Here is a 25540-nt window from a genome sequence, read left to right as displayed (position 1 = left end):
GATGGCTTCCCTTTGTTACAGAAATCATCCATATTTTTATAGCGGCTACTTTGATTGCAGAGGTGTTTCCAAACATTTATTATTCTTAATGCTTTGTAGAGTGGGCGATATACCAGTATTGTTAGTAATCTGTGATATTTAAGTCATACCAGTTTCGATGCCGCCTGTTTTTTTTAATACTACCATACCGTCTGAGCACTATGGCCTCTTTGTGGGCTTGCATATTTAGAAGGGTGCAATTGGAAACAGTGGAAATGGAAACCGGAAATGGAAAGTGGAAATGGAAAACGGAAATGGTCAAAATCATAAAATAAAAAGTACCCTAGAGTAAAACCTCTGTTTAGTGTCCACGTCTTAATGGCCACCTTCTTATAAAGACCACCTCTGTACAAAGACCACATTATAATTAGTTCTCAAAGATGGCTAAGGTCACCTTTTATAAATATCACCTGTTTACAAAGACCATCTCTTCACATTGCAATGATAGCTAGATTCCAAACATCCTATGTCAGACCACTTTATCAAAACAACTAAAAAGACTAGGATCTTCGTTGATTCAGTAGGTTGTAGTGTACTAGCTACATTGGGGTCACTTGTGTGGAATATTTTAGTATGACACATTCTGGTACCATAGTATTATCTATGCTGGTACGAACTAAGTGATGATGGTATATGATTTGAGTGAAGTGTGGGCAAAGAGATGACATTAATATGAGTCATAAAATATATGTTTGAAGCTATATGAGGTAGTCTTTATCCAAGGTGACCACGTAGTGGTCCTTAACCACCCTTGAGATCTAATTACAGTGTGGTCTTTGTACAGAGGTGGTCTATATAAGAAGGTGGTCTTTAAGAGGTGGCCACTAAACAAGGGTTTTACTCTAGGGTACATTTGTATGGCAATTTGACCTTTTCTGTTTTCCATGTTTCCAGTTTCCATTTCCACTGTTTATGATTGCCCTTTAGAAGGTAACCAGACATGTGACAATATTTGTAGGCAGGTGCTGATATAGTCAACTAACCAAAATATGTAAACAACTTTGTTTGTGGTAATTTGTACCTGAGGTTTGCTGACCTACCATGGGTATTTGGTACTTTTGTTGAGTTAAATGGCAGTTACTTTAATACCAATGGCTTTTACATTAATACCATGATATTTAGTAATACCGTGATACTTTTTATGGAAGGTATACCGTTTGCTATTTTTCAATACCTCCCAGCACTAATGCTGTGTAACGGATTGAACATAGGTGACAACAAAGCATTGTGGATACATCCATTTTCAGGTGATAATTGGTAGCTGGGGCATGTGGCACCATTTCTTTTGATGCAGAATGCATGGATTCATCAGTCATAGTCATAGTAATTTCATTTTACAGAAAATTTAACAAACAAGAGTACACAAAAAATAGGAATTTTCAACTAGAGTAGGGACCATGGTACATTGATAAAAAGCACAGAAACAAGCTGGAGTAGTGCATGATATTACATCACAGTAAACAGTAAGAAGTGTTATGTTCCTACTGTGCTCAAGATACCATAATGGAAATGCACAGTAGGGATATAACACTTTTTATTGTTTTACTGTAATTTAATATCGTGGACTACTCCAGTTTATTTCCATACTTTTTATCGATGTGCTATGGTCCCTACTTTAGTTGAAAATTCCAATTTTTTCTGTACTTGTAATAAATCATAATTATGCCATACTTATCTTTGATGGCACAGTTCAGTAGTGATTAATAATAAGTTACAGAAGTTAGCTGACATGTATGAAAATTTTACAAGCTAGCAGGGATCATTACAAAGTGCTGAAACGAGGGGATATGTAAACTTAATCCCTATATTAGACATTGCTAGTGTATATAGAGACTAAAATCAGGATTAAAATTACACATCGGGTGATGATCTCCCTTGCTTCAGTAATCTTTGTTGTATGTCTCCTACTAGGCTGTAAAATTCAATATCATTCTTACACTAGCAGCTATAATTGGTTTTTGTTGGTATCAGTTCTAGTGGATTTCCATACTACTACTTTAATGAAATGTACACAGAAAATATTATATGTGTAGTGCTTGTTGTCATGTGAGCTTTTTGATGTTTGTGTTGTCATGTTGTTATTATTACAGAAGTCAGAATGTGATCAACTACTAACAGCAGCTGAAGCCGGTGATGTTGTTACTGTGGAGAGATTAATACACACCAGATACATTGATGTGAACACTACTGACTGGGTTAGTACATTTTATGGTGTAGTGTCAGTGTGTGACTGATAGTAGTAGTGAGGGTTGTACATGTAGTGAATGTGTGATGTTTACCAGTAGTATAGGTGATGGAACAATGATGGTTTTAGATATTTTAACATAATTGGGAAATAAATTTGTAAATTCATGTGATGAAACAAGTTGCAATGAACTTTTAAGTGCATTATAGAATTAGAGGTGTTAAAGTCTAAGCACTGTAAATTTAAATAAAGTTTAAGTTATTAAACACAGTTAATGTTGTGAAGCGTAGGCCATGCAAGTATCCAAAATATTAGCATGCAACAGTGGGCTCTAATAAGAACAACGCATGCGCAGCATCGTGAGCAGAACACATTGGCAGTAATTTATACCTGTTGTAAGAAATCTCGCCAGTTGCAGTGGCTTTGAGTCTTCAAGATGGGTACTCGTTGTTCTCGCCTGCTGAGGAAGGAGAGGGTTGTCGTCCTTGGGAAGCTCGACTGCTGGATTGAGCAGGCGAGGAGCCGGCTTTGTCACGCTGGGGGAAGGACCGCCTCAAGGAACAGGTGTTCCGGGCAAGACAGCAACGCGACAGGATGTGACATTACAATACTAGTGGCTACCGTCAGGGTCGTCTCTAGAACTGGGTCACTTGCCTCGGCCCACGCACGGTATCACTGTCACCTAGGACAGCTCCATCGCTGCTGGACTCGTCGCTAACATCAGTGACTACAGCTCCACCTCGTGCCATAGCCAGTTCATCGGACGCCACCTAATCCACACAAAATGTAGGGAGATAGTGTGGCGGGCATCAATCAGAATCTTCGAGAGGGAACTTGAACACCCCAACTATCGCGAAATGGCCTCAGACGAGATGCTGCATCGGGTAAGCAACACTATAACACCAATTGGTGTACTAGTATAAGCTTACACACTGTTCCCACACACCCTGTATATATATATATGCATGTAATGAGTAGGGATGTACCGATTCATATCGTATCAGTGGCCAATATGGAGATTTCTGCCAATATCGGTTGGTCTCAATATAACCACCAAAACCGATATGATATATCGAAATAGTCTTTGCCATGGTAAAGCCACATTTTACCCTCTGTTATACAGCAAACAAGGCTGAGGAAATAGTCGTTTTTCTATATCCTTGAAAAGAAGTGCATATACTACGAGAAGCCATAGAAATACGCGCTTGACAAACATTCATTGTTACAATACTTACCAACCATACAACAAATGATCATAGTGGAGAGCTATAAAAAAAAGCAGCCATGGGATGAATAAACTAGAAACACAGCTTGAAATAACCAGCCATCATTACAAACCATTAAAATACGGAGTAGCTAATGGGGACTCATCTTGGTGGGAGCATGCATTAAAAAAAAATTTTTGTGGGTGCCTCACTGTCTGGGCTGTTAATTGAGGCCACACCACCACAGGCAATCAAGCATTGTCAGTGATTGTTAGCACTTGGAACTGCTTACTAAGTATATCTTATGCAAGTTAAAGTTTCCCAGTTTCTTCTAATCTAAATGTATAGCTACACTTTATTATATTGTGTCGGTGTCGGTGTTCTGACTCAGTATATCACTTTATATTGGATCAGTTCAGAAATTTCTCTATCGGTACACCTCTAGTAATGTGTGAAATAATAAGAGTTGCTTTGTACTGGTGAGCTTAGTAGTGAGCTCATACATAGATACAGTGTAGCCACCAATCACTGATGCTACTTCCAAAAAAAAAAAAAAAGAAACGACTAAGTACCTGAATTCAGTGACATTAATTGTGCTTTTGAAGTCAAAAAATTCGCAATTAAATTTAAAATAAATAAATAAATAATGCAACCACAGATGTGTATTAAATGCATTAATAGACTTCTGTATTCTACAGCATACTATATTGGTTTCTTCATTGCTGCTTATTGGCTTGTAGTCAGCATCAGCAGGGCTTGGATAGTCAACTAGAGAATGCAGAATACAATGAAGTATCAGCAAACTAGCTACATACATGTATATATAGCTAGTCACCAGCCTTAGAAGGTGACTGCATTAATTAATGGTGGTATGAAGGTAACTTGGTACCAAAAAAAAAAAAAATACGGTAATCATAAATTGTATGCAGAAAAGCAGCCAGGTGCATATTAGAACTTTGCATAGCAGTTTCACCGTGTTGTGTCGGCTTCTTGCACACCATACCCTTGAGTCTTATAATAGTCACAAAGAAAAGTCCATTTTATTGTTATTAAAGGGAACTTCAACCTATACAATTGCAATAGGAATCATTTCAAAACATGGTGCTTGTTCCAATGTGTACATGATACAGTGTCTTCGTTATATATCTGTAGTTCTATGGTTAGGATGTGCTCCACAATTTTGCTAGGCAATTGGCATGGGACACACCATTGTGTTGTTAGTTGCATGTTAGTTTGCTTGTGTGTTATGTCTTCCTAATATTTATATTGTCACATTTGCTTGGTATGTATGTCATCACCATTGCTTGTTTGTATACCAACGTATGTCACTTCCACTGCTTGTTTCGTATGTTACCATGGCTCGGTTTGCGCATCATCTTCTGCATGTTGCAAGCATAGCTTATCGTGCATATTACTAGATGTTGTCACCATCAAATTTCTGCACATTGCATGGTCTAAATTAAATAAATAACCTTGATGCTTGGGGGGTAGATCACAATATATATATATATATATATATAATATATATTGTGACCTACCTATGGCCTCTATTGTAAAGAGTTTAGGACAGAGACGCTTCTCTGCTCTAAACTCTTTCATTACCCAAGCATCAATAATCCAAAAGTACTTCCTACTTTGGCCCCGCTGGAATTACATAACCTTGCGTAGGCCATATACCATGGCAGATGAGGCCCCTAGCACTTACCAAACCCCCCTCCTCAATCAATGGATTGCTGGAGGTGAAGAATGAAGATCTGAGGAACAGACCACATAAGTAGGTGAGTGGTAGCATAACTAAACATTAAATAAAGTTTAAGTTATTAAACACAGTTAATGTTGTGAAGCGTAGGCCATGCAAGTATCCAAAATATTAGCATGCAACAGTGGGCTCTAATAAGAACAACGCATGCGCAGCATCGTGAGCAGAACACATTAGCAGTAATTCATACCTGTTGTAAGAAATCTCCCCACCCTGTCCCTACCCACTGAACAGTTCACAAACTTCACTATAAGCAGGTGCTCTATGTTAATTGGCACTGTATGCCAGCAGATAACAATTCTAGTTGGTATTCCACTGTCAATAGTGGTACTTATGTACATTTGTAGTGTAAGCAGTGGAGCAAGTAGACACATAATGTTGTTGTACTCTGTACTTCACTGTGCCTGCATTCAATTACTCAGAAACATTTACATGAAAGACTATTTGCTATTATATGCATTTTGTTGTGAGTTCTTCAGCTGCAGGTCTGACTGGATTCCTTCACCGTGCCAGCTGCTACCACAAGTAGAGATTGCTATTGAGGGATGCTCGCAGTTTAAATTTTTGTCAGGAGAGATGCTCTTTTATCCTGCCTGCAGTCACAGACAGGCCCTCTAGTTCAGAGTGTCATCAGGAAACCAGGTTGCTAACAGCTGCTTGCCTCTCCCACCCAGATCAGTATCAGGAGATGTCTCCCCATCCAAATTGCTAACTAGAGACGCTCTCTCAACCAGATCACTAGCTGAAGATGCTCTCCCATCCAAATCAGTATTAGGAGACACTCTCCCATTCAAATCGCTAACTAGAGATGCTCTCCCAATTGGATTGCTAGCCGGAGACGCTCTCCCATCCAGATCACTATCAGGAGACACTCTCCCATCTGCCAGAAGACACTTTCTGTCATGAACACTATCAAACATGACCCAGCTATAGAGTACCAACCAGCTAACCACCATAGAGGAACCACAGTGCTATTATCAAGTGTTCATGCTATTTAAGACGGTGCCACTCTCAACAGTGGATATTGACAACTCTGAGAACAACGGTCACGCCCTGACCATTGTATCACCTGCGCACAGGTGTTGATGCTGTCACAGTCTGGCTAAAGCCATGTGACACAAATTAGTGGTGACCCGCAGGTCAACACATCACCTACCGCTGCTATAAGCAGTTCGTCCATTCTCCTTAGAGGAGTCTGAGACAGCAAGGGGCCTCAGTTAGGATATCTGCCTTATCCACTAGGTTCTCCCGTTTGCCTCTATTGTAAAGAGTTTAGGACAGAGACGCTTCTCTGCTCTAAACTCTTTCATTACCCAAGCATCAATAATCCAAAAGTACTTCCTACTTTGGCCCTGCTGGAATTACATAACCTTGCGTAGGCCATATACCATGGCAGATGAGGCCCCTAGCACTTACCAAACCCCCTCCTCAATCAATGGATTGCTGGAGGTGAAGAATGAAGATCTGAGGAACAGACCACATAAGTAGGTGAGTGGTAGCGTAACTAAACATTAATCACCATAACAATGTGAAAATAGTTTAGTTAACAGTTCACTACAGTTTATTAAGTTTATATACTACACTATAGTCAGTTCATGTCTCTAAATAACTTTTGTTACATAGGCCAGCTGTCAAACCATTATGGAGTGATGGTAATGCCAGAACTGTTTGTCAATACAGTGTATTATATGAATAAGAACAAGTAACTAAAGAGTGATGAGGCTTTAAACATATCCCATACATTTAGTGTGGATGTGTAAACATAATAACACATGTTATAAAACTATTGATAGTGAACATGTGTACATGTTCACACTCTTTGATATTATTGGTTTTGGTAGGTGTCAGGCTTAAATAATTGTTCAAGGTGATAGGAAAATTAAGCAACTAAATATTGACAGACTTAATATTCTGTATACAATTATACATAATGATGTTTGCACTTCTGATAAATTTACATTGCCGGTTTATAAACTATTACTATATTTAATTTTTTAATGAAACATCTTCAACAGTAGCCAGACTTGAGTAGTGCCACAATTCATATTTAAAAAGTACATGAAAAATTTGAAATTTTCAAGAAGAGTAAGGACCATGGCATATCAATAAGAAGTACTGAAACAAGTTGGAGTAGTCCATGCAGTAAAACAATAAGAAGTGTTATATCCCTACTGTGTTCAAGATACCATAACGGAAATTCACAGTAGGGATAGCTACAACACTACTTATTGTCTTACTGTGATTTAATATCATGGACTACTCCAACTTGTTTCAGTACTTTTTATCAATGTGCTATGTGGTCCCTAGTCTAGTTGAAAATTCCAATTTTTTTCGTGTACTTGTTTGTCAACTTTATTTGTAAATAATTTTATTATGACTGGTGAACCCACTCATACCGGATCTGAAATGGCGCCGCACGCCCCAGCTATATAAATTATCGTCTGAAAAGTGAAGTATCAATTATGCTTCATTGTCAGCTATGCATGTTCAACCCGTTACATGGCATTTCGAATCTAGACCTGTTCAGAAAGCACCTCTACAATCCACGCATACCAAAGAAATGCCCCAATTTTATTAATTATCGTCTGAAAAGTGAAGTATCCATTACGCTTCGCTGTCAGCTATGTTCAACCCATTACACAGCAATACAAATCAAGAACTATTTGAAAAGCACATCTGCAATCAAAATAGCCACTATGAAAAAATACGGACAATTTCCGTTTCGAAGGGAAGCCATCACATGCTATTGCCAAATCGATACCATTCCCTGTCAGCAAAGATGAAAGGGACACAAAGGAGGACACTGGTAAGCCCATGAAGAATGCATTGTATGTACTGTGGTATGCCAAAAGGCACCTGTTGGGCCAAAGCGACGTCGAACAGTGAAAAAATCAAGTCTGTAGCCTTAGCCATTATCGAGTTACACTTGTCTGAAGGCATTAGTCAGTCAGTCGAAAATTCCTACGAATAAAACTTTTTTAAATTCCGTAGCAACTTGTTAAAAGTGTTTTGGGTAGATCTGAAGGCTTGTTTGGGATTAATTTTACCTCACCAATACTGCCTCATCGTTATCAGGGAAAATTTAGGCTGCATGGTTTGGGGGTGATGTTATTTTGTGGGCCATGCCTACTCCTTTGTGGTCCCTACTATACAGTTACTATCGTACTGTATGATTACTGTATGAGCTAAAACATTGTTTTTGAGTAGTGCATGGTCGAATGTGAATAGTTACCACACTAAATGCCACAATGTTTAACCACATCTAAATAGTATGTCTAAAAGATCATAATATCATTCAGCCACAGAGAATTAAGAAACTTTTCTATAGATTATGTTGAAGTTGTTCTGTTGTTCACACATATACTTGGTTAGTTGAATGATCCAAATATGGTGTGTTATAATGGATGAAGTCATACCATGTTACTTGTATATTATTACAGTTGGAAAGGACTGCTTTACATGATGCTGCTTGGTCAGGACAAGTTCAAGCAATAGAAACACTGATCAGATTAGGAGCAGATGTGAATGCACTTGATAAGGTTAGTTAGTATGTGTGTGATGAGATAAGTTGAAGTGTTAGTGTTACTAGTAAGAAACACAATTCAATGTAGTAAGACACAACTATCCTACCAGTGTGTTAGTGTGTAGTGTAGTAGAGGTGTGGTGTGGTATGAAGGATCATGTGACCCATACACTAGTTTATACTACACTATAGTCATGCTCACCCAGCCCCTAAATAACTTTAATTGTTACATGGGCCAGCTACCAAACTATTTAGGAATGCTTAAAAGTCCTCTAAGTTCAATAAAGTGCTTTGTATGGGTAAGAACTAGCGAGTGATGGGATTGAGGCTTTATAAAATATCCTATACATTTAGTGTGGACAACTCAGGTGTGCAAAACTACTGATAGTGAACACATGTACATGTTCACTCTCTTTGATATTATTGGTTTTGGTGGGTGTCAGGAGTGTTGCAGTATTGCTGTTTATTGTATTTGCAAATTGCTTAAATAAATGTTCAATGTGCTGGGCAAAGCCACAAATTATTGACATATTTTGTATATGGTTATACATAATTTGCAATCCTGTAAATTTCTTTTCAATACATTGCTGGTTTATAAACTATTACCATATTTATTTTGTTAATGCAGCACTTCAATAGTAGCCCTACTTAACCCACTCACTGCCAAATTTGTAGAGGCTCCAATCTACTGTTTCTAAGCTGCTATAACTTACACACCATACCATATAATCCTATAAAACAATCTATCAATTTACTTTCTATAGAACAAGGAATTAGATTATGAAGTTGTTGTTTACACAAGAGCAACCACAAATCCATTATATAACTTTAAAGTACGAAAATTGGTCTAAGTAAAGCCAAAGGTGAAATTTCACTAATTTACAGGCTAGCACTATTTATAATAATACAATAAATATCACTAACATGTTTATAATTGAAGTGATTATCACTAAGTAAGGTTTTCCAGCATTTGAGCAAGTGCACATGGGTATACAAGCTCGAGGTCACTGTTTCGAGGTGTACAAAAGTAGCAACACGCCACTCCAACCTATATAATCCCTCTCCTTACTGTTTCTCTTTATTAGTAGTGCTATTATCACATCGAAGAATCATCTACAATGCTTGTTATTGACATTCCGAAAGTATGTGATTGCATCATCTAACTGCGCAATAGTGCACGAGAGACCGATTATCCTTGTTCCCATTCACTTAAGGGCATGCCTGCTACAGGATAAGCGCAGGAGCTACTAAAATGCTCAACTGAAGTTTCAGAGCATTTAGAATGTGATGCTACAGGCGTTTATAATTGAAACCGCCATATGGCGGTTGTGGCGGTGATGGGGATTAAGTAGTGCCAAAATTGATATTAAAATTACTGTATGAGCTTAAACATTATTTTGATTATTGAGTATATGTAGTGGTCAAGTTTGAATAGTTACCACACTAAATGCCATGGTGTGTAACCACATCTATATAGAGTATGTCTAAAAGGTCATAATATTATTCAGCCACAGAGAATTAAGTAACTTTTCTATAGATTATGTTGAAGTTGTTTTGTTGTTCACACATAACATATACTTGGTTATTTGAATGATCCAAATATGGTGTGTTATAATTGATGAAGTCATACCATGTTACTTGTATATTATTACAGTGGGGAAGGACTGCTTTACATGGTGCTGCTTGGTTGGGACAAGTTCAAGCAATAGAAACATTGATCAGATTAGGAGCAGATGTGAATGCACATGATAAGGTTAGTTAGTATGTGTGTGATGAAATAAGTTGAAGTGTTAGTGTTACTAGTAAGAAACACAATTCAATGTAGTAAGACACAACTATCCTACCAGTGTGTTGGTGTGTAGTGTAGTAGAGGTGTGGTGTGGTGTGAAGGATCATGTGATCCATACACTAGTTTATATTGCACTATAATCTGTTTATATTCAACTAGTCCCTTATTTCCTCCTAAATATAACTCTTGTTACATGGGCCAACTGTTAAATCATTTAGGATTGATGTAAAGCCATTTAAATGTCAGAAATGTTTGTCAGTAAAGTGCTTTGATATATATGAACAAGAACAAGTGAGTGATCAGACTTTATAAATATCTCATACATTTAGGACAATTTAGGTGTGTGCACAAGAGTGAAAATACACCTTTGTCCAATACAAAACTATTGATAGTGAACACAATCAACACATGTACATGTTCACCTCTTTGATGTTACTAGTTTTAGTGGGTGCCAGGTGTGTTGGAGTATAGTACTGTTTATTGTATTGGCAAAATGCTTGATAACTGTTTTACGTATATATATAGTAGGTAAAGACACACAGGACACAAAATACTGTATAGCTTACATAAGTAATATTTTGCATATTTTGAAGATACAAGGATGGTGTGTTGTTATTGATGAAATGATATCATGTGACTAGTAGCTTCATTGATTGTAGGAATGAGGTTCAATACCTTGGGTATGAGAGTGTTGAGATGTGTACTGGTAATGAACCTTATTACAAGTTTAACAGCAGGTTAAACAGGGTTAACTGGCAGGTCAACAGCACTACACATCCATCCCTGCTAAGATGCTTCCAACACAGCACATTCCCTTATGAGGTGTCCATCTGGTCGTTATGGCAGCATTCAACAGTGCACATTCCTTAAAGCATTTATCCCAGAGAGGACAGCTTGGTTGAGAAGGTAAACAAGTTATGGGTAGGGTTTGGACCCCAGAGGAGGTGTCAGGTTGCTAAGGTAAACACATTCCTAGACAGGGTATAAAGGGACTCGCCAGCATCTCTCACTCCATTGTGTTACTCGGCAAGTGCAAGAAGTTTCAGGAGTTCATGTCTCTGAATTTGCTTCAAGACCTCCAGACTTGAGAATGTCAGAAGAAGAAGTTCCTCCATTTTCATCAGCTGCACCTGCTCCACCAGTCACAGCTACAAGTTCAGCTTCAATCAGCAGCTATGCTGTTAATCCAGTCTCGAGTAGCTTCTCAGCAGAAACAATTCAGCAGATTGCGGGAGCTGTGGTACTAATTCTTCAATCTTCCCCATCAGCTACAAGCCCTTTGCAGTGCAGTTCTTCTACCACGGTAGAAGACCCAAGGCCATCATCAAGACCATCCAACATGAGCTCAGCCAGTGGAGGTAAGCCCTATAATGTAATCTAGTTACCAACCGATAGAGCTCTAATTTACAAGTCCTGACAGCTAGGAGTAGTTTGCATTCTTATGTGGGTTTTTTCCATCAGTTTGGACAATTTGTCCCTCCAGCATTTTCTATGTTAGAACTTATACATTGAAGCAGACAAGAATTCTTAATTCTTGGCTACCGTATTACCCAAGAGGATTACCCTCCTTTTTCTAAAGCAGCAAACCTAACATTTTGATTGGTCAGCACCCACAGCAAGAGGTCACACCAGAGGGGGATGCATTTGTGGTTAAGTGTTATATATGACCCAGAAGCTGGTAGACATCAACTACCAGTTCCAAGCAGCAGAAGCTAATTGACATTTAGCTTCCAGCAGTATAGGCTGGCATTCATCAGCCTCAGACAAAGGCAACAGAACCAGTCAAATGTTAAGCTTAATTATCAAGCAGCTTACCTAGTAAAACTAACAAACAAAATTTGAGAGCAACTATCATTACTAGTCAGTAGTCATCCGCCACTAAATGGCTCATTATACTTGCAAGGACCCACAGGTCCACTGTACCAAGGCAGCAACTCATGTGTGTGTATTCCTTTTGCAGGAGTACCCCTGGCATCCTGGCCGTCATTGCCTATTGATCCACTGCTGGTACCATCCATTCCCTCACTGCCATCTCTACTCAGCAGTGCCAGCACATCTGATGTACTACCCAGTACCCCAGCACCCTCGATGGTTGTGGCAGAAGGAATGCCCCCTCTTCCAATTAAGCTGGTTGAAAAAATCAGGCGATGGGAATTTGTGGACCTGTCTTCACTACTCGAAGAGAATGTTACCCAACCAGCTGAACTAACAGTCAATGCCGCTGGACAGTGGATACTCTCTGATTCAGGACAGAGAAAGAAAAGGAGTCATATCACAGATATACTGTCATGGATCCAGGCTTTTTCCAGGTTTATGGCAGTATTACTTTCTGATAACAATACTACCAAAGAGGAAGCAACAGGGTTGGCAGCCCACCTACACCTAGTTCTACAGCTGTCCAATGATTTGGGAACACAATGGCTAAAATATGATAAAGATTTTCGAGAATGGGCAGCAGCCAAGTCCTTAAGGAAGTGGGGGGAGCTGAACTTCCCCATATACGGACAATGTCTAGCAGCCCAACAAAAACAGACGTGGCTTCTTCCTGCGACAGCCAAAGCACCACACAAGGAGGCAATGGCAAGAAAGAGGGCTACACCATATTCAATTCCTGCTGTGTGTTTAAAGTGGAATTTCAAAGGATACTGTGATCGACAACCATGCCAGTTTGCCCACAAGTGCTACCATTGTGGAAGACCGCACCAGGGAAAAGACTGCAAATCTACAGCAGGAAAGTATTACCCTCACTAAAGGGCACTGGACTGATTAACTTTATGCTACTCATGATTAAATAGTCGCGTTTTCTTTTTTGGTTGTTTTTCAATAACATGATAATACATAAAGGAAATTAAATATCACTTATAGGTAGATAGTTGCAAGCCTTTGAAGTGTTTGCTCTTGGGTGATCCTCTGTCTCAAAGTGACATAGGTCTATATAGCAGCCCAGCCTTAGTAATATTTCACACCTTTCAGTCCCATCAGCATTCACTTATAAAGGGCCAGCATTTCCACCTTGGGGTGTGATCACTGCTTGGTCCTTTCACATTACAGGCTTGCAGCTGAATCTATCTCTCTTCAAGAGTGGTATGGTGAATGATGGCAGCTACCATTACATGGAAGACCTACTAGCTCTGAGTAGTCACCAAGGGGCAGCAGGTGGTTCACCCTTGTATGCTAGTAGTCACTCTCCTTTAGTGTTGGAGAGCTGGAGGAAGCTGCTAATACACCACCCATACAGAATGTATGTTAATTACATATTGAGCGGAATTGCAGAAGGCTTCCGGATTGGCTTTGATAGGACACATAATCTGCAGAAAGCATCTGAAAATATGCCATCCAAAGTGCCGTCAGTTATCTCAGAATACCTGGCCAGAGAGGTATCTTTCAACAGAATGATCAAGCTTCCTAGAGGAGTTTATCCCCAAGATGTTCACATCAGCCCACTGGGTGCCATTCCAAAAAAGAACAAACCAGGCAAGTGGAGATTAATTGTGGACCTATCCTCTCCTACGGATCATAGTATAAATGATGGCATCTCTCTCCAATTGTCCAGTTTATCGTATGCTTCTATTAACCATCTATCCTCCATAATACTGCATGAACACCAGGGTTGCTTTCTAGTTAAAGCAGATATCAAGGAAGCTTACAGAATGCTTCCCATCCATCCTGAAGACCAACCTCTCCTTGGAGTATGTTGGAAGGACTCAGTGTATATTGACTGTGCACTGCCTTTTGGCTTGAGGTCAGCTCCCAAATTTTTTTCTGCTGTGGCTGACGCAGTGCAGTGGATCCTCCAGAGCAAGGGAATCAGTAATAGTCTCCATTACCTGGATGACTTCATTCTTGTAGCCAGACAAGAAGACGAGGCTACCCTCCAGAAGAAAAAACTGGTATCCTTATTTGAGGAGTTAGGAGTTCCACTAGAACTATCCAAACTGGAAGGTCCATCCCAGTGTTTGACCTTCCTTGGCATAGAGGTAGACACAGTGGCACTGCAGCTCAGACTACCAGAGGAAAAGTTAATCATACTTAAAGAGCTGTTATGGGACTGTGTTGAAAGGTGTTGCATTCTGAAGAAGTCCATTCGCAAGAAAGGCCTTCAGAGCTTGGTGGGAATGCTCCAGTTTGCTACAAAAGTGGTCCGCCCAGGCAGACCTTTCCTCCGCAGATTGTACTCCATACAAGAGATTGGAAGCAACCCATCTCACAATATTCGCTTAAATGCTCCAGCAAAAGCAGATCTTTTCTGGTGGTTCCTCTTCATCGAGAGATGGAATGGCATATCCATCCTGTGGGATGTGCAAAGACAGACCGCAGACATGACAGTGTTTTCGGACGCATCAGGATCATGGGGTTGTGGAGCCTACGGATCCCCACACTGGTTTTCCTTAAAGTGGTGTCAGAGACTTCAGCCACTCTCTATAGCTATCAAGGAATTGATCCCAGTTATTTTTGCTGCTGCCATATGGGGAAAGTTCTGGTCAGGCAAGATAGTACTGTTCAGAGTAGATAACTTGGCAGTGGTAGAAGCAATCAACTCTACCTTCTGCAAAGACCTTCACCTCATGCACCTGATTCGTTTATTGGTCTTCTTTGCAGCCCATCACAATTTCTGGTTCCATGCAATTCACCTAGCTGGTAAAGACAATAAACTTGCTGATGCTTTATCTAGAAATAACATATCTTCTTTCATTTCACAGGCTCCCCAAGCACTGTCTCATCCCTCAATAATTCCTCCCCCACTAATCACCCTGGTGACACAGAACCTCACTTGGACATCCATCAGCTGGATGAAGCTGTTCGAGGATACTTTGGAGCTGCTTTAGCTCCCTCTACTCACAAGACCTACGCTGCAGCTGAACGTCGCTATCTCACTTTTTGTAATAGTTTCAACCTCAATCCTCTACCAGCCAAAGAGAGTACACTCTGTTACTTTGTAGCATGCCTCGGTCAACAGGGCTTGGCCCACAACTCCATAAGCACCTACCTTTCTGGTGTTCGGCAACTACAGATCTCTCATGGACTAGGCGATCCTCAAGTGGGCCAAATGCCATGTCTAAGGCAGGTACTAAAAGGTGTCAAAATTGAAGCTGGAAAAAAGGGAAAAGCACCCCGTGCTCGGCTGCCAATAACTCCAGCTATCCTTCGAAAACTTAAGGGAGTGTGGTTTCAATCAGAACCCTCTTTTAATACCACAATGTTATGGGCAGCTTCATCAGTGACATTTTTCTCTTTCTGCCGCTCAGGAGAGATTACAGTCAGTCCAACATACGACCCCAGAACACACTTGTCCCTGAGTGACCTCTCGACAGACAACAATTTCAATCCATCAGTGATATCACTAAAACTAAAACACTCAAAAACTGACCAGGGCAGAATAGGTGTCAAAGTTGTCATAGGGAGAACGGGGGATGACATCTGTCCAGTGACCGCATTGTTAGCATATCTGGCATGGCGAGGCCCCCAACCAGGTGCCCTGTTCATCTGTGACGATGGCTCACCTTTACTGAAGTCAAGATTTGTGGAGGAAGTTCGGTCTGCACTGACTAAGGCTGGCCTCCCAGCTCAGGACTATGCAGGTCACAGTTTTCGAATAGGAGCTGCCACTACCGCAGCTACGGTGGGAATTCAAGATTCGGCTATACAAACTCTGGGCAGGTGGAAGAGTTCATCTTATCAGCTATATATCAGGACTGCTCCACAACACATGGCCGCTGTCTCAGCAAGGCTATCATCATGCAGGATCTGACTCACTACTGACCAGACTTTGAACTGTGTTATAGCTGATAATTTACAATCCATATAGTAGGTCATACATTTGTATCTGTAGGGGTATCATTGAAACCACATGTGTCACAAAATTTTTGTACTAATCATCAATCAGTGTAAGTCATCATGCTTGAGTATAGCAATTTCACAGGTAGAGTCCCAGCAGTGAACAAAAGTACAACATGTTGTTTATATGGAATACCTGAAAGGGAAGTCTGGAAACCCAGGGATACAATGCTGGAATTCACCAGCTTATGTGGCACTGGTATCCCTGTTTGTGGTTTTGGTGGTATCACGTGACCTGTCAAGAGGTAGGACATCAATGCAGTCTATATTGAAAGCCAATCAGCAAAGTCATGTGATTAAACAGGTCTCCAACCCTATGGCAATAACACCAAAGTTCCCATATATCCATCATACTTACAACTGTTATGGAGACCGATAACCAGTTAATACAAGTTTAACAGCTGGTTAAACAGGGTTAACTGGCAGGTCAACAGCACTACACATCCATCCCTGCTAAGATGCTTCCAACACAGCACATTCCCTTATGAGGTGTCCATCTGGTCGTTATGGCAGCATTCAACAGTGCACATTCCTTAAAGCATTTATCCCAGAGAGGACAGCTTGGTTGAGAAGGTAAACAAGTTATGGGTAGGGTTTGGACCCCAGAGGAGGTGTCAGGTTGCTAAGGTAAACACATTCCTAGACAGGGTATAAAGGGACTCGCCAGCATCTCTCACTCCATTGTGTTACTCGGCAAGTGCAAGAAGTTTCAGGAGTTCGTGTCTCTCCCATACCCCACCTCCCTCTAAAGACTCCCTTAGCTCTAGGGACATGTCACTACATTAGGCGAGCTAAGGTGACATAGGAAGTCATTGCCTCTTAATTTGTTGGTTTTTTATTTTTTTCCATTGCAGCATTTGCACTGGTATCCCTGTTTGTGGTTTCGGTGGTATCACGTGACCTGTCAAGAGGTAGGACATCAATGCAGTCTATATTGAAAGCCAATCAGCAAAGTCATGTGATTAAACAGGTCTCCAACCCTATGGCAATAACACCAAAGTTCCCATATATCCATCATACTTACAACTGTTATGGAGACCGATAACCAGTTAACATGTTTTGAATACATAATTAATACTCATACAAGGTGTTTTCATGCTCTTTTACCTGTTCATTTTAAAATGCTACAAATGATGAGAATGAAAAGTGTGCATTGTGCGCTAATGAGAACCTCACCATACAATTCCATGTTGTTAGTTTAACAAACCTTATGATAGTATGCCAAAACCAGACAAAATCTGATCAAATTTATCTGACCATAATGCAATTTGTCCAGACACAGTGTCTCATCAAAGCACAAGGAGGGACCCTGAGGGAGCCTAAATACTAAGCTACGTATGTAGCATGTCTGTTGATTGTATGAACAACAATAGTCACTTGGTTGCTAGGAGATAGTATACATTCTTACAACCCAAGTGAGTGACCACAAATTTACAATTGCCAAACCTCTGGTGTAATGTAATCACAATACAGCTGCATCAAGGCATGTGACATAAATCCAGTATAACTGTTATGCTATAAAATTATAGTGAACACAGTAGACATCTACATTTTCAGTCAATGTAGGCAACTGTCTGGCCAATTCTGGCTTGTAAGGACATTGTGGCAGTCAACAGAAATTTCTTATCTTAAATCTGCTAAAAAAGTTTGCTTATATCTGATTACTACTGTCGCTCTTCAAACACTTATTGAATTGGTCTGGTGACATTATGACTAATTATCATTTCTATGGAATGTAGGGGTGTGTGCAGTATAGCTGTGGCAACAGTCATTTCCATAGATACTTAATATTTTATTATGCTGCTGCTGGGACTATACATATAGCACAGCTGGCACAAGTGACAGGTTATTATACTCATTAGTCACTGCTATTGTTCCTTAGCAACAGTAGCTCTTCATTACCAAACAAAGATAAAACCCACTAATGCATGCATTTATACTGATTGCTCGCACACATAACATTTATACTAATTGTGTAGTGTAGTAGAGGTGTAGTGTGGTGTAAAGGATGATTTGACTCATACACTAGTTTATACTACACTATGGTGTGAGTACATGTACACCTAGTCCCTAAATAGTTACATGAGCCAGCTGCCAAACCTTTTAGGAGTTCTGAAAACCCTTTAAGTTTGTCAATAAAGTGCTTTGATATGAGTACAAACAAGTGAGTGATAATTGAAGCTTTATAAAATATCCTATACATTTAGTATGGACAACTCAGGTGTGCAAAACTATTGATAGTGAACAGACGTACATGTTCACCTCTTTGATATTATTGGTTTTGGTGGGTGTCAGGAGTGTTGCAGTATTGCTGTTTATTGGATTAGCAAAGTACTTAAATAAATGTTCAATGTGTTGGGCAAAGCATTAAATTATTGACATACATATCTTGTAAACAGTTATGTACATATTGTTATATGCATCCTGTAAAAAAGTTTTTCTATACATTGCTGGTTTAGTTATTTATTTATTTATTAATGCTTTACAGCACAAGTGCTGAAGGTCTGTAGGACACCTGGTCCTGTTATAAACTATTACCATATTAATTTTGTTAATGCAGCACTTTCAATAGCAGCTACACTTGAGTAGTGCCACAATTGATATTAAAATTATGAGCTTAAATGTTGTTTTTGAGTATCAAGTAGTGGTCGAGTTTGAATAGCTACCACACTAAATGCCACAGTGTTTAATAACCACATCTACATAGTATATATATGTACCACTCTGCGTGGGCAGTTCAAAGGCACCGCCAGTGCCATAGTTTGTATATTGCACTGCTGCAGACTGCAGCAAGTGCATTATAACTTATAACGCACTGGTTGCGGTTTTGTAGACCACAACGAGTGCATTATAAATTATAATGCACCGACCGCAGTGCAATATACAGATATTGCACTAGCTACGGTTTTGCGCCGGTGGCGAAGACCACTGTGACACCTCACCTAATAAGTGGAAAGACACTTCACAGATCACTCAAATTATTTTATAGCCTGACATGTAAAGGTCGATTGTGGGCCATAACGTCACCAATACGTATAATGTTTACAAGCAGCCAATGGCGATCAAAAAAGCCAACGCAGGTGGCCACAACTCTAGTCTACATATATATAAACGTACCTTATACACCTTACTAGTCTGGTGCCATCTTAGCCCAGATTAAACTGTAGTCCACTTCGACAATGACTCAATAAAACAAATATATTCTAAATAATACTAACCTTTACGTTCGATTGTGGTAACCAGTTTTGTCATGCCACCAGATTCGAGTTTAGCCAGCGTGAATAGTAAGAATTAGACTAGTATCGTTTAGTAGTTAGGTTTTGTTTACTTAAACCGTCTATTTAGCTCCTTTTTTTGCTCGAGAGAATCACTATGGCGAATAGTCTGGCGCTTAGTCCATATGGCGATTGAGTGATCACGCTGGCATGCTGAGCACTACATGATGAGAGTCGAACAGAGAATGCAGGTTAGTGATATAGCCCATAGCGTACTAGCTTTCAGGTGGCTGCAGTACTGTGGGGGAATGTCATCGCAACGTCCGGCTTGGTTACCCACAATCGATGTTAGAAACCTGGCCTTTATAAATGTTACAGCTGTCTTGTGAGACTCTCCCCACCTATTAGGTGAGTGGTACATAACAGTTATACAACGTGCACTCGTGCTCTGCCTGTATAAACGCACTTGCCTTTGGGCCTGACAGCCCTCAGGCTCGTGCATTTATATCAGGCAGAGCACTTGTGGCCGTTGTATAACTATATATATATTTATATTATTTAGAAAATTAAGAGACTTTTCTATGTGTACAAATGTTGAAATTGTTTTGTTGTTCACACATTATACTTGGTTATTTGAATGATCCAAAGATGTTGTGTTATAGCTGATGAAGTCATATCATGTTACTTGTATATTATTATTACAGTTCAGAAGTACTGCTTTGCATGTGGCTGCTAGCAAAGGACATGTTCAAACAATAAAAACATTGATCAGATTAGGGGCAAATGTGAATGCACTTGATATGGTTGTGTGTGATGAAATGAGTTGAAGTGTTAGTGTTACTAGTAAGAAACACAATTCAATGTAGTAAGACACAACTATCCTACCAGTGTGTTAGTGTGCAGTGTAGTAGAGGTGTGGTGTGGTATGAAGGATCATGTGACCCATACACTAGTTTATACTACACTATATATAGTCAGTTAATGTTCATCCAGTCCCTAAATAACTCTAAACTGTTACATGGGCCAGCTGCCAAATTATTTAGGAATGCTTAAAATCCCTTCAAGTTTTTCAATAAAGTGCTTTGTATGGGTAAGAACTAGCGAGTGATATGATTAAGGTTTTATAAGAATATCCTATACATTTAGTATGGACAACTCAGGTGTGTAAAACTATTGATAGTGAACACATGTACATGTTCGCCTCTTTGATATTATTGGTTTTGGTGTTGTGTGTCAGGAGTGTTGGAGTATTGCTGTTTATTGTATTTGCAAATTGCTTAAATAAATGTTCAATGTGCTGGGAAAAGCCACATATTATTGACATATTTTGTATATATGATATACAATTTATGTCAATAATATCAAAGAGGATATGAAGTTTCACTTTGTGGATATCAACTGTTTATGTTGTAATCTTTGTATTAAGTTTGTAGTGCATGCATGCATGAAGTACGCAGAACATAATTATAAAAAGACCTTTACATGAGCATGACATATCACGTTACATGCATTATAGCTCATGCATTAGATGTAGAGGAGTATAGCAGCCAAAGAAATGTAGCTATTAAGGTTATTAGTTAGTGATAACATACTTCACGACACCTTTATATAAATGCACTTGTGAACTGAGCTGCAGTAGCCCTCTCAATGGGACCCTCTGTGTCTGCATGGGTGTTGATCAGTTTGTGATTGATTGGTGATGGCTAACTTTTCCCCAACCCGCTGAAAAAATGTTCCTGTACAACCCTTACTGAACAACACTGCAGGATAGTCTTTTTTGTAATATTGTTTAGTAAACAGTTCACTACAGTTTATTAAGTTTATATACTACACTATAGTCAGTTCATGTCTCTAAATAACTTTTGTTGCATAGGCCAGCTGTCAAACCATTATGGAGTGATGGTAATGCCAGAACTGTTTGTCAATACAGTGTATTATATGAATAAGAACAAGTAACTGAGGCTTTAAACATATCCCATACATTTAGTGTGGATGTGTAACTGAACATAAAAACACATGTTATAAAAATATTGATAGTGAGCACTTGTACATGTTTACCTCTTTGATATTATTGGTTTTGTTGGGTGTCAGGAGTGTTGGAGTATTACTGTTTGTTCAATGTGCTAGGAAAATTAAGCCACTAATTATTGATAGACAGTTTAACCCTTAAACCCACATAATCCAGAAAACTGGATTTAAACTTAATAAATACGCATGCTTTACACAAAGCGCTGTAATTTTCGAAGTGTCTATCCTATGGCTATGCAATTTATGTCATTGTACTTGTGATGTAGCAAGGATTAAAATGATACCTTTAGTTTTACCCTAACACTAAAAGATGAGGCCAAAGCTAACCATGAAAACAACTTTTCGGTAATGAAACACTCAAATCCTTTACTTCCCTTTATAAAATGGTCGATAACTTGATGGTAGTTGATCTTATCACCTTGCAACAACTTCTATTCAATTTGTCGTGAAATTGTGTATCAGGCCATATATGACTCAGGTGAGTAAACTCACAATTGAAGTTAAACACATGGCAACAGGGCCGGCCTTAGCATTCTGGTGGCCCTAGGCAAAGCCAAAGTTAGAGGCCCCTCCTAATAGTCAAAGTATTGCCAATTTGTAGGGCCTTTATATACATTTATAAACTTGTTGTGCAAAACAGCATGGCTCTATGTAGTTACGCTAGCTATACATGTATGTATGGCTGCTGTTTTTGCAGCTTTATTTCTATCCTAGAAGTGTTTGTGTAACGCATTATAATATACAGATATCTTTCCAGCTCTATAGCACTGTACAGCAATCTTCCAGCTATTCAACTAGCTGATCCTGAGATCTTTACGATCAAAGAACCAGTGCTACCCCTGAGTCTCACCCATTCAAACACCTTTATCATGAACAGCATCTTAGTGCCAATTTCCATCCAGTTTAGCTACTACAGAACCACTCAGTTGCACCAAATCAGAGGCGCAAAACGAAGGATGCACTAAAGCAGCTCAGTCAAGGAGCGGAAAATGGCGAACAGCCAAACTACGGCAAACCACAGCTAATACACTGTACACCTTTTCCTAAGTAATGTACAACTCACATGAATTGGTCGTAATACAAACAGACACTATAAGAAATCCATGTCTCTCCTATGCTCCAAACTGTCACAGCACTGTCCCTCCATATTTGTTTTTAAATACTTACTATCATGTGAATCAGCTCTGCACATGAGTAGAACAATAGAAAATGTTCCTGCGTGCTTTTGTTATGACAACGTAAATGCTGTTCTGTAATGATAAGTTGATAGAAGGCTATTCATAGCCTGGGAATACCTAAAGCTGTTCACTAGTGTATGGCTGTGTAAGGGAAATGTGAATGCAATTGGCTGTATGAAAAGCCTTTTATAGATGTACATGCGATCTGTAAGCCTGAGGCCCCTTTATTGGTGCTCGGAGCCCCCCTCAGCCCTGAGGCCCTAGCCAGGCTGCCTTCCCTGCCTAAGGTTAAGGCCGGCTCTGCGTGGAAAGAGTTTAGAAACATGGAGGCGTGAGTCATCACTGTTCACTGCTTCATAACAGGTAAGCCACTGTAGTTACAGTGTTCATTTAACCTTCTCCATGTAGCCCAGTAAACACACTTTCAATCTATGTGTATTTGTAGGCCATAAGAATTAAGTTACCCCATCTAGTGTCACCATAGTCTCGCGTACACAGAACACTACTTTTCTTTTGTGTGGGCGGTTCCCAATGCCCACACAAAAGAAAAGTAGTGGTCTAGCTATGTGAGACTAGTGTCACCATACGTGCCCATATTGTGTAAACTCGCATTTTCGAAAAGTTCTCTGCTGGTTTAAGGGTTAATATTCTGTATACAGTTATACAACTTTCAGTTTCTTTATGGATGAACAATGCCCATATGATATTACGATACTGGGCTTTGCAGTATGAGGACTCTGATTTTCCTTTCCCCAAACCCCTGTTGTGGTTGTATTTGTAGTTTAGTTGTAGCGTAGTTTGTATTATAGCTATATTTTGTATTTTTTTCCCATTATATTAGGCCATACCTGTAAAAAAAAAGTTATAAATATGTTTACACTTCTAAAAAATTTCTTTTCAATACATTTTTGATTTATACACTATTACCATATTTGTTTTGTTAATGAAGCACCTTCAATAGTAGCCACATTTGAGTAGTACCACAATTGATATTAAAAATATGAGTGTTAAAGGGGCAATGCGCTGTTTACATGCTGTATTATGTTTTGATGTATGGAAGCTACTCAACACTTGTCCAAGACCAGCTGGTTGCATTGTGTATCTTGTCAAGTTCATGTTGCAGGTGGTAAAGTACAAGCATCACATGAGTTTGTTGGGCCCCAAAATAATCAGATGTTGTAAACAGTACATTGTCCTTTTAAGTAGTGGTGGAATTTGAACAGTTGCCACATTGATTTATGAACAAATGCTATGGTGTGTTTAACGACATCTAGTATACAGTAAGTCTAAGATGTCATAATATTATTCAGAGAATTAAGAGACTTTGCTATGTGTACAAATGTTGAAGTTGTTTTGTTGTTCACACATAACATATACTTGGTTATTTGAATGATCCAAATATGGTGTGTTGTGATTGATGAAGTCATATCATGTTACTTGTATATTATTACAGAGGGGAAGTACTGCTTTACATCTTGCTGCTTTGCGTGGACATGTTCAAGCAATAGGAACATTGATCAGATTAGGAGCAGATATGAATGCACTTGATGAGGTTAGTTAGTATGTGTGTCATGAAATGAGTTGAAGAGTTAGTGTTACTAGTAAGAAACACAATTCAATCTAGTAAGACACAATTATCCTACCAGTGTGTTAGTGTGTAGTGTAGTAAAGGTGTGGTGTGGTATGAAGGATCATGTGATCCATACACTAGTTTATACTACACTATAGTTAATTTATGTTCACCCAGCCCCTAAATAACTCTTAATTGTTACATGGGCTAGCTGCCAAACTGTTTAGGAATGCTTAAAAGCCCTTCAAGTTTTTCAATAAAGTGCTTTGATATGAGTAAGAACTAGGGAGTGATGTGATTGAGGCTTTATAAGAATAACCTATACATTTAGTATGGACAACTCAGGTGTGTAAAACTATTGATAGTAGTGTGTAGTGTAGTAGAGGTGTGGTGTGGTGTGAAGGATCATGTGATCCATACACTAGTTTATATTACACTATAGTGGGTTATTGCATAAAGCGGCCTTGTGACCTATGGCCTTATGGCCTTGTGGCTTTAGATCTTGGTGATCACGAGAACGTTAGTAGAGTGTGATATAGTTACTGTTGCCCCATGTAGACTTGTGTTACAGCCTAGAACCATAAACAGATCGATACTCTCTAATACAACAGTCACCTACATGTTTTTAAAATAAAATACTCTAATAGAGCATTCACAAGTTAAACTAGCTGAATGGCTGCATTTAAATATGACAGCTTGGCTTGTTTGCTTAAACTTTGAATACTGCTATTGTGACTACCTTACAGTACTGAACTTCAGAAAAACCCTACAATCTATATACCATGCTCTTTAGCTAGCTACCAGATGATCCATGAAACAGGCAGGCTGCAATAGCGGCAGCAGCAGGCCAACCATAATAATTATATCATATCGGCATGTTCTACATTAGAAATATCACATAGTCTGTATGTCATTTTTACACCAGTTTAATTGGCGAATGCTCTATTAGTTGTTTTTTTGAATGTTCTATTAGAGTATTAGGTGACTGTTGCATTAGAGAGTATCGATCTGTTTATGGTTCTAGGCTGTAACACAAGTCTACGTGCATAGCTGTATCACACTCTACTAACGTTCTCGTGATCACCAAGGTCTAAGGCCATTGGTCCATAGGCCACAAGGCCGCTTTATGCAATAACCCCACTATAGTCAGTTCATGTTCACCTAGTCCCTTATTTTCCCCTAAATATAACTCTTGTTACATGGGCCAGCTGTTA

At 39.3% G+C, this 25540-nt stretch overlaps 3 protein-coding genes across 5 annotated transcripts in view; 2 read left to right on the top strand and 1 right to left on the bottom strand.

Annotated features, from left to right (window-relative positions):
- The window catches only part of LOC136253055 (long-chain-fatty-acid--CoA ligase ACSBG2-like), a 193263-nt gene that overhangs the window by 129006 nt on the left and 38717 nt on the right, over positions 1-25540 (bottom strand). The gene's annotated exons all lie outside the window — the stretch shown is intronic.
- The window catches only part of LOC136253058 (uncharacterized), a 107214-nt gene that overhangs the window by 76740 nt on the left and 4934 nt on the right, over positions 1-25540 (top strand). For both annotated transcript variants that reach the window (XR_010699925.1, XM_066045648.1), the window contains exons 7-10: positions 2130-2234; positions 8629-8727; positions 10366-10464; positions 24210-24308. Coding sequence is in view for 1 of the 2 variants with exons in the window: in XM_066045648.1 (XP_065901720.1) it covers positions 2130-2234; positions 8629-8727; positions 10366-10464; positions 24210-24308 (402 nt within the window). In the remaining variant the exon portion in view is untranslated. The remainder of the gene's footprint in view (positions 1-2129; positions 2235-8628; positions 8728-10365; positions 10465-24209; positions 24309-25540) is intronic.
- Positions 13587-16249, top strand: LOC136252701 (uncharacterized). Its single transcript, XM_066045271.1, has 2 exons — positions 13587-15138; positions 15201-16249. Exons 1-2 carry the CDS (start codon positions 13587-13589, stop codon positions 16247-16249), a joined length of 2601 nt encoding a protein of 866 aa, XP_065901343.1.

The sequence above is a fragment of the Dysidea avara genome, chromosome 4 (genome assembly GCF_963678975.1).
Source record: "Dysidea avara chromosome 4, odDysAvar1.4, whole genome shotgun sequence".
NCBI classification, from domain to species: Eukaryota; Metazoa; Porifera; class Demospongiae; order Dictyoceratida; family Dysideidae; genus Dysidea; species Dysidea avara.
The sequence above is the reverse complement of the archived record's forward strand: the minus strand, read 5'-3'. Positions and strand labels throughout refer to the sequence as shown.